The sequence below is a fragment of the Coregonus clupeaformis genome, chromosome 6, assembly GCF_020615455.1.
Source record: "Coregonus clupeaformis isolate EN_2021a chromosome 6, ASM2061545v1, whole genome shotgun sequence".
In the NCBI taxonomy this organism is placed as follows: domain Eukaryota; kingdom Metazoa; phylum Chordata; class Actinopteri; order Salmoniformes; family Salmonidae; genus Coregonus; species Coregonus clupeaformis.
In genome coordinates, this window is record NC_059197.1 from 35,026,308 (window position 1) to 35,034,941 (window position 8,634).

At 43.8% G+C, this 8,634-nt stretch overlaps 1 protein-coding gene across 1 annotated transcript; it reads right to left on the reverse strand.

Moving 5' to 3' along the window:
* Positions 1-2,160: 2,160 nt before the first annotated feature.
* On the reverse strand, positions 2,161-8,302 carry LOC121567607 (extracellular calcium-sensing receptor-like). The gene is made up of 7 exons (XM_041877787.2): positions 8,008-8,302; positions 7,160-7,454; positions 6,351-6,640; positions 5,820-6,115; positions 5,307-5,527; positions 3,622-3,967; positions 2,161-3,347 (listed from the first exon to the last, which is right to left on the reverse strand). The coding sequence occupies exons 1-7, from the start codon at positions 8,289-8,291 to the stop codon at positions 2,443-2,445; spliced, it is 2,637 nt and encodes an 878-aa protein (XP_041733721.2). The 5' UTR covers positions 8,292-8,302; the 3' UTR covers positions 2,161-2,442.
* Positions 8,303-8,634: the final 332 nt, after the last annotated feature.

Consider the following 8,634-nt stretch of genomic DNA (forward strand, 5'->3'; position numbering starts at 1 on the left):
TTTCAAATCTATTTGTCATGATATATGTTTGTAAATTTACCAATAAAAAATACCATAGTGATTGAGTGTCCATATACAGTGAGGGAAAAAAGTATTTGATCCCCTGCTGATTCTGCTGATTCTGTACGTTTGCCCACTGACAAAGACATGATCAGTCTATAATTTTTATGGTAGGTTTATTTGAACAGTGAGAGAGAGAATAACAACAACAAAAAAATCCAGAAAGACGCATGTCAAAAATGTTATAAATTGATTTGCATTTTAATGAGGGAAATAAGTATTTGACCCCTCTGCAAAACATGACTTAGTACTTGGTGGCAAAACCCTTGTTGGCAATCACAGAGGTCGGACGTTTCTTGTAGTTGGCCACCAGGTTTGCACACATCTTAGGAGGGATTTTGTCCCACTCCTCTTTGCAGATCTTCTCCAAGTCATTAAGGTTTCGAGGCTGACGTTTGGCAACTCGAACCTTCAGCTCCCTCCAACTGTTGTCACCTTCTCACCAAGCTGCTTGGCGATGGTCTTGTAGCCCATTCCAGCCTTGTGTAGGTCTACAATCTTGTCCCTGACATCCTTAGAGAGCTCTTTGGTCTTCGCCATGGTGGAGAGTTTGGAATCTGATTGATTGATTGCTTCTGTGGACAGGTGTCTTTTATACAGGTAACAAACTGAGAATAGGAGCACTCCCTTTAAGAGTGTGCTCCTAATCTCTGCTCATTTCCTGTATAAAAGACACCTGGGAGCCAGAAATCTTTCTGACTGAGAGGGGTTCAAATACTTATTTCCCTCATTAAAATGCAAATCAATTGATATCATTTTTTACATGCGTTTTTCTGGATTTTGTTGTTGTTATTCTGTCTCTCACTGTGCAAATAAACCTACCATTAAAATTATAGACTGATCATTTCTTTGTCAGTGGGCAAATGTACAAAGTCAGCAGGGGATCAAATACTTTTTTCCCTCACTGTAGCTATACCATGATATTTGCATTGCTACTAAGTAATCCTCCAATTGTTCTCCACTAATTGCCCCGCTAAAGTCCCTCCCCATCCCAAGTTGGGACGTCATCCCAGTAATCGGGTGACCACCCCTGTCCCCCGGATCCCTATGCCCCCGAGAGGCAAGGACCCATCCATCTAAAACAGCACACACTGCCACCCACAAAACAGAAGCAGGCAAACCGCCAAAAGCATTTCCAATGCTCTCACCTCTCTCTCTATATAGTTATTTAAAAAATATATATCAATTCAAATATCTTGCATATCTTATTATCCATTATTATCAATTATTATGCGTAATAATGTCGGCAGTTCATGCGTATTATTTGAACCTATAACCCGAATTGCCATTGAATTACATTACATTTTTAACAAGCAATTATTATTTTGGCAAACAATTATTGTGATTCATCCTATATTCTCCCTAACATCCTTACCCCCTTGCAACAGATGAGGGATACACACACACACACATACACGCACATACGCTTACACACTCAACCCCTTTCCTCCACAATCAACCATAAGATTAGATGCTCAATGGTTGTTACATCCCAGAGCCCAAATCAAGAAAGGACCTGATTTACGAATGCATATACAGTTACAGCCGTTTGAGAAAGCATGCAAGATTGAGCAAGAATGGACAACAATGTGAGATTTGATTAATCTATTTAATCTATGTCATGTCCTAGGTGATGGAGATCAGATCCACCCTCTTCACATGAGACACAAACGCTCTGGTCCCCCGTTGTAACCATTTTCCCCAAGCATCTATGTGCAGTCAGACCTTTGAATTGTAAAGTGTTACTCCTAACAAATAACTCATTATGGTTGCTGTCCACTACATTGCACTAGAATGCAGCAACCATTTGGCTTCTTGTACAGTGTGTGTCCTAATTACTAAATCAACTGTTCTAGTAGTTGACGTTTGCATGAGAAGACTGCCCCTCACTGGACACTGGGTTGAAGTGTTTGGAATAATGTGATAAAGTTGGTTGTATGTGATCTGTAATTAATAAAATATAATGAATATAAAAAACAAGGTATCTAACAAATGTGGATTGAAAGGCCAAGCAAATCATTGACAAGACACAGATGTATCTGAACATGTTTATTGTAGTATACTGTTATAATACATCATATGATGAATTAAAATAGCAATTGAACACATGCACTTCCATGTTATATCAATTCATAAAGGAATACATATTTTTTTACAATGGAAGTGGTTCCACTCTGTAGGCTACTGCTAACCACATCATTTAGCTGGTCAAATTAGATTGAACACTCTAGATTTGAACAATATCTCAAAACATTGCAATATCCAAAGTGACCCTGTGTCATGTTTCTAGTTACAATGTTACCAATGATTATCTGCTAAATTCATGGTAATCTCTGTCAGAGTAGTGCTACCTAACTGTATGATATACCATATCACTGAATGTTACAATGTGTTCTTCCCCATAAGGTGTTTCTTGGTGTTCTTCTCCGGCCTGAACAGAATAATAAAGCATTTTGGAACAAATAATAAAAAGAACAACGCAAAGCTAGAGGCGATGATAGCAAATATCTCCACAGCTACAGTGAACTTCCCAGGAGAGCTGACATAAGCTGGGATAAAGGTGATCCAGACTGCACAGAATATGAGCATGCTGAAGGTGATGAATTTGGCCTCATTGAAGTTATCAGGCAGCTTTCGAGCCAGAAAAGCCAGCACAAAGCACAAGAGAGCCAGGAGTCCTATATACCCCAACACAGCCCAGAAACCAATGGCTGAACCCACATCACACTCTAGAATGATCTTTTCCTTGTAGGTAGTGAGGTTTTTAACGGGGAAGGGAGGGGACAGGACCAACCACAGAGTGCATATCAAAGCCTGGACAAACGTGAAGGACACCACAGACAATCTCTGCTGTGGAGGCCCAAACCATTTCATGACATTACTGTCTGGAAGTGTAGCCCTGAAGGCCATCAACACCACTATTGTTTTCCCCAGAACACAAGAGATGCAGAGGACGAAGGTGATCCCAAACGCTGTGTGGCGCAGCATACAGGACCACTCAGAGGGCCGGCCAATGAAAGTAAGAGAACACAGAAAACACAGAGTCAAGGAGAAGAGCAGCAGGAAGCTCAGCTCAGAGTTGTTGGCCCTGACGATGGCAGAAGTTCGGTGGTGGTAGAAGACAGTTGCCGTGGAGATGGCCAGACAAGCCCCGCCCACAGAGAAGGTGGTCAGGATTATTCCGAGAACCTCGTGGAAGGACAGGAACTCCACAGGCTTGAGGACGCAGCGGTCTCTCTCAGTGTTGGGCCAGTGGTCCTCAGGACAGATCAGACAGTCTGAAGAATCTGACCAGGACAAAACAACAGACATCAAATGTTAATAATAGCAGGTTCATGTTTTATTTATTTACACATACAAATACATGTCCCACAATGCTGCACATGGGCAGTTTACAATAAAGAATGTTGAATTGCTGTGCAGCTTACATAAGATAATAAGAACATGAACGTGATTGATAGACACTACCTTTGTAGTGCTATTAATATGAATAAACCACTATATAGTAAACAATGACAGAAATGACCACACATTTTCTGCCAACTATTCCTATAGGCCTACCTGTGTTATTGCTGATCTCTCCCTCTGCACATGGGATACAGTCATAACAGCAGACAGGCTTTCCTTTCTGTGCAGCCTTACGAGTGCCTGGGGGACAGCTCTCACTGCACACTGACACAGGCACCTGTGTACTGTTCTTTACCCAGGTGATTTCCCTCTCGATGTGAAACCTCTGGTCAGGGGGCAGGGATGCATCATAGCGCCCCACTGTCACAAAATCCATCTTCCCACTCTCCCCTATCTGCCAGTTGACCAGCTCATAGGTGGCCACTGGGTCCCCGTTGGCATCGAAAGACACCTGGTACCCGTTACGGGAGAAATTCACCCTCCTCAATCTCTCCAGGACCTGGGGGTTGGAAGGGCAAGGGAGAGAGTGGGGAGGAAAGAGAGGGAGAGATAGATGGAGAGAGGGGAAGAGAGATGGAGAGATAGATGAAGAGAGATGGAGAGATAGATGGAGAGAGGGGAAGAGAGATGAGAGAGGGAGAGATAGATGGAGAGAGGGGAAGAGAGATGGAGAGAGACAGAGAGAGACAGAGAGAGAGAGAGAGAGAGAGAGAGAGAGAGAGAGAGAGAGAGAGAGAGAGAGAGAGAGAGAGAGAGAGAGAGAGAGAGAGAGAGAGAGAGAGAGAGAGAGAGAGATGGCGAGATGGAGAGATGGAGAGATGGAGAGAGGGAGAGAGGGAGAGATAGATGGAGTGAGGTGAAGAGAGATGGAGAGAGGGATAGAGAGAGGGTAAAAAATATGGAGAGAGGGGTAGAGATGGAGAGAGGTAGAAAGGGAGAGAGATGGAGGGAGAGATGGAGAGAGGGGAAGAGAGATGGAGAGAGGGGAAGAGGTGGAGTAATTGGAGAGAAGGGAAGAGAGATGGAGAGAGGGGAAGAGATGGAGAGAGGGAGAGAGTGATGGAAATAGGGGAAGAGAGATGAGAGAGAGATTGAGAGAGGGGAAGAGAGCAATGGAGAGAGAGAGCGAGGGGAAGAGCGAGATGAGAGAGAGATGGAGAGAGGGAGCGAAGGAAAGAGGGGGAAGAGAGATGGAGAGAAGGGAAGCGAGGGGAAGAGAAATGGAGAGAGGGAAAGAGAGAGATGGATTGAGGGAGAGAGAAATACAATCCTCATTTACCTCATATATTTATCAGAGGTGTTACTCTAGAACCAGCTGTAATGTATAGTGAGAACTCCTAGGCCTTCATGCATGTAGTCTAAATAAACATATCTATCAGGACATTATACTAGTGTAAGAATGTTCAAACATAAATACACAACGCAGAGAACTAGAGGTCAATGGAACTATTTGTTTTTCAGTTCAACATCTGTTTAGGATCTGTGTAGGGGTTCCAGCCTGGGACTCATAGCTACATGTGGCAAGTTCTCGTTGGTCAAAGTTGTCTATACACTGAGCCTGAAACGGGACACTTGGTATTTGACCACACATTATTTTACTGCACAGAATTCTAATTGGTCAACCACATAATATGCTTGGGTATAAACTACATCCTGTCTCTTTGTTCAGTGGAAAAAACATTGAGGACAGGGAAGAATGAACATCTACCATCCACTTTTCAGCATAACAACTAGGATTGGTTCTCTTTGAATAAATATTTTTCACCCCCTGATTTGGTTTGAAGTCTGTGTTATTGAAGAATAACATCAACTGCTAACACCATCGTCTTGTCATTCACCTGTGTTGGCTTCACATTGAGGTTTTTGTCACAGTGCACAGTGGAGTTTGCTCTCTCTTCACAAACGATGCTGTGGATGGCGTGTGCTATGGCGTAAACAGCTTTATACACCATGTTAGTGACACGCAGCTGGGATGTATCTGTGTAGGGGGTCTGTAGCTGATGTATATCCTCACTGCCATCACACACCTTCTCCTTAACCCCTACACCTGTAGTAGTCCCTACAGACAAACAGACAGAACGTTAGATAGATAGATAGATAGATAGATAGATAGATAGATAGATAGATAGATAGATAGATAGATAGATAGATAGATAGATAGATAGATAGATAGATAGATAGATAGATAGATAGATAGATAGATAGATAGATAGATAGATAGATAGATAGATAGATAGATAGATAGATAGATAGATAGATAGATAGATAGATAGATAGATAGATAGATACATAGATACATAGATAGATACATAGATACATAGATATATAGATAGATAGGACACTGTAGATACCTATCTCCAGCCGACAGCCAAAGACTCCCTCCCAGAACTCAGTGAGCAGGGGAGAGCTGGACACCTTCTGGGGGGAGAGGTCCAGGAGGAAGTCCCTGAGGCCGGGGATGACAGAGCGCTGGATGCCAAATCCGATGGCCCCGGCACACAGGCTGAAGCGCAACATATCTGGGTCGGTGATCCAGGTCTCACTCCCGATCCACTGGCGGGGCGGAGAGGGCAGACGGTCCAACTCCTTCAGCAGGATCCTCATGTCCCCAGAGGCTACGAATGCAACCACCACCCGGGCTGTGGAGCTGGGGAACATGATTAAAACATAAAACATGCTTGTCATGTTTGTCATTCATTGGAATGTCTCAGTGAAGCGAACATAAAGATTAGTATTAATCAACACTTTTGTCATGCTTAAGATATGCAAATCGTGTTGGTCTCACAGGTCAGCTTTGGGAAAACAGAGAAATTAATAACAATAGCAGCTTTTACAAATATGGTTTTGTGTGAATGAAAAGTTCACAAGTAATCATGGATGACCTGCGGATCACGTCGGCCACCCGTTGCACTCTGCTGAGTGGGTTGGTACGGTAGAAGGCTTCAGAGTACTCCACACAGATGCCCTGCTCTTGTGCCGCCTTTAGGAACGCCGCCATGCCGTTATTACCGTAGTCAGAGTCGGAACGGACCGCCCCAATCCAGGTCCAGCCGAAGTATCTGATGAGGCGGGCCAGAGCGGCAGCCTGGAACTGGTCACTGGGGATGGTTCTGAAGAAGGTTGGAAACTGTTTCTTATCACTCAGACACGCACAGGTGGAATAGTGGCTCACCTAGGTAAAAACAGACAGTCGAAAACATGAAAAAGAACATAATGTCGGCCAAACAAGTCTCATTTATAGGCTACTTCCTTATTTTTTCCCTTTAGCTATGTAGTATGATGTTAGGGATACATTAATAATAATAACCCAATTTATTGTTTTTCATTAGGCCAGAATGAAAAGGATACACATTTCTACCCAAGACCTTGGTCATTCTACTCATGTTGAAAATAGTTTAATAAGACATACTGGTGCTGAGAAATACATGAGTAAATAGTGTGACACCAATCCCTGGTCTCCCATAACAACCTAGCCTATGAAAGATAGTCCTCAGATTGTTTAAATGTCTCCAGACGTTCTCCACACTTTCTCCAGATAATTTCACACAGAAATGTCTATTTCTGAAGGAGAGGAGAATACAGTTGGAATAGAGTAAGTTAAAAGTAGATTTCTTTCCTGAAAGAGAGGAGATTAATGTTGGAATACAGGAAGTTAAAAGAAGCTGAATGATTTCTTTCCACAGGAGTTTACCTGAGGAATGCCAAAAGGGCCGATGATGCGCGACATGCTGATGGTAGGTGTGGAGCCAGACTCGCCCACAATAGCTGTCACCGAAGCCGACCCCGAGCACTGTTCTCCGATATCAAACATGGGGTCCAGGCCGTTAGCCAGCTGGAAGGCCACTTTCACGGCCATCGGGACTGAGGCGCACGAGTCGTGCACTTGATAACCAAGCGTGACACCCGGTAGCAGGTCCGAACTGTTGTTTATTTCCTCAACTGCGAAGACCATGGCGCGTGAGAAGCGCAACTCACGGGAATCCATACTGTAAATAGAAGATGGGTGAGTGAGCACCTCTTGACTAAATGGTAAACTAGCCTATAGAATGCATTTTTATTGAATAGAGTTACCAGGGCAAACAGCCTAATATCTATCCTTATATTCCACGCTGTCTATAGGCCTACACATTTGTATTCTGCAATTGAGGACATTGTAGGATAGCCTCCATTTTGAAAATGTGATCCTTTGTAACCTACTCTCTATGACACATGTCTTTAAAACACTGTTTATCTGTCTTTAAAACACTGTTTATCTGTCTTTAAAACACTGTTTATCTGTCTTTAAACACATTGTTTATCTGTCTTTAAAACACTTTATCTGTCTTTAAAACACTGTTTATCTGTTTATCTGTCTTTAAAACACTGTTTATCTGTCTTTAAAACACTATTTATTTGTCTTTAAACACACTGTTTCTCTGTCTTTAAACAGACTCTTTCTCTGTCTTTAAACACACTGTTTCTCTGTCTTTCAAACACAGTTTATCTGTCTCCCCACACAGCCACAGTCCCTGTCCCCTGGTCCCTCTTGCGCTCACTGACCTCCCGGTGCACTGCAGGGGTTCAGGCAGGCTGGTGTAGCTGTGTTCCACAGTATTCATGTAGTAGTGCATTGAGAAAACACCCCCGATGACAAAGTCCCCGTCCTGGGAGAACGCCGGAGGACGAAGGGTGCCCTGGAGCCTGCATCTGACAGACTCCAGCCCAGAGCCAGAGGCAGAGGCAGACCAGAGCAAGGAAAGCCCACCAGCCACCACAGCCAGATGTAGAAGACCCAGACTACCAGCCAGACTTGGATCCAGAGCAGGAGCCGGAGAGAGCCTCATTCCCCTGATGTGTAGAAGGTATGGGGTAACACAGCGCCACACAGACCCATGTAGGTCAGGTTGTCTCTCTACTCTGAGTTAAATACCCACCATGCCACTGGCTTCTTCTGTGGGGATTCCTCTGGGGATCACATTGTGGGTATGGCCATGTCAGGGAGGGATGGGCTAGAGGGTGCTCTGCTCACCCAGTCAGGTCCTGCTTCTTTAAGCTATAGAGAGTTTATGCACCAGTGTAAGCCCTATGTTGACTGTAGTGGTTTATATAGACATAAACATACAGTAGACACACAATAACAATCTGCCTGGCATGCTGGCATGCTGGCTCTACACAGTATTTCCCCTA

Excerpts from the sequence above, each read along its gene's own strand:
- LOC121567607 (XM_041877787.2), bottom strand. The coding sequence starts at position 8,291 with ATGAGGCTCTCTCCGGCTCCTGCTCTGGATCCAAGTCTGGCTGGTAGT. Across the intron at positions 6,116-6,350 it reads GTGGCCGACGTGATCCGCAG|CTCCACAGCCCGGGTGGTGG; the intron begins GTCATCCATGAT and ends CATGTTCCCCAG. Across the intron at positions 5,528-5,819 it reads TGGCTGTCGGCTGGAGATAG|GGACTACTACAGGTGTAGGG; the intron begins GTATCTACAGTG and ends GTTTGTCTGTAG.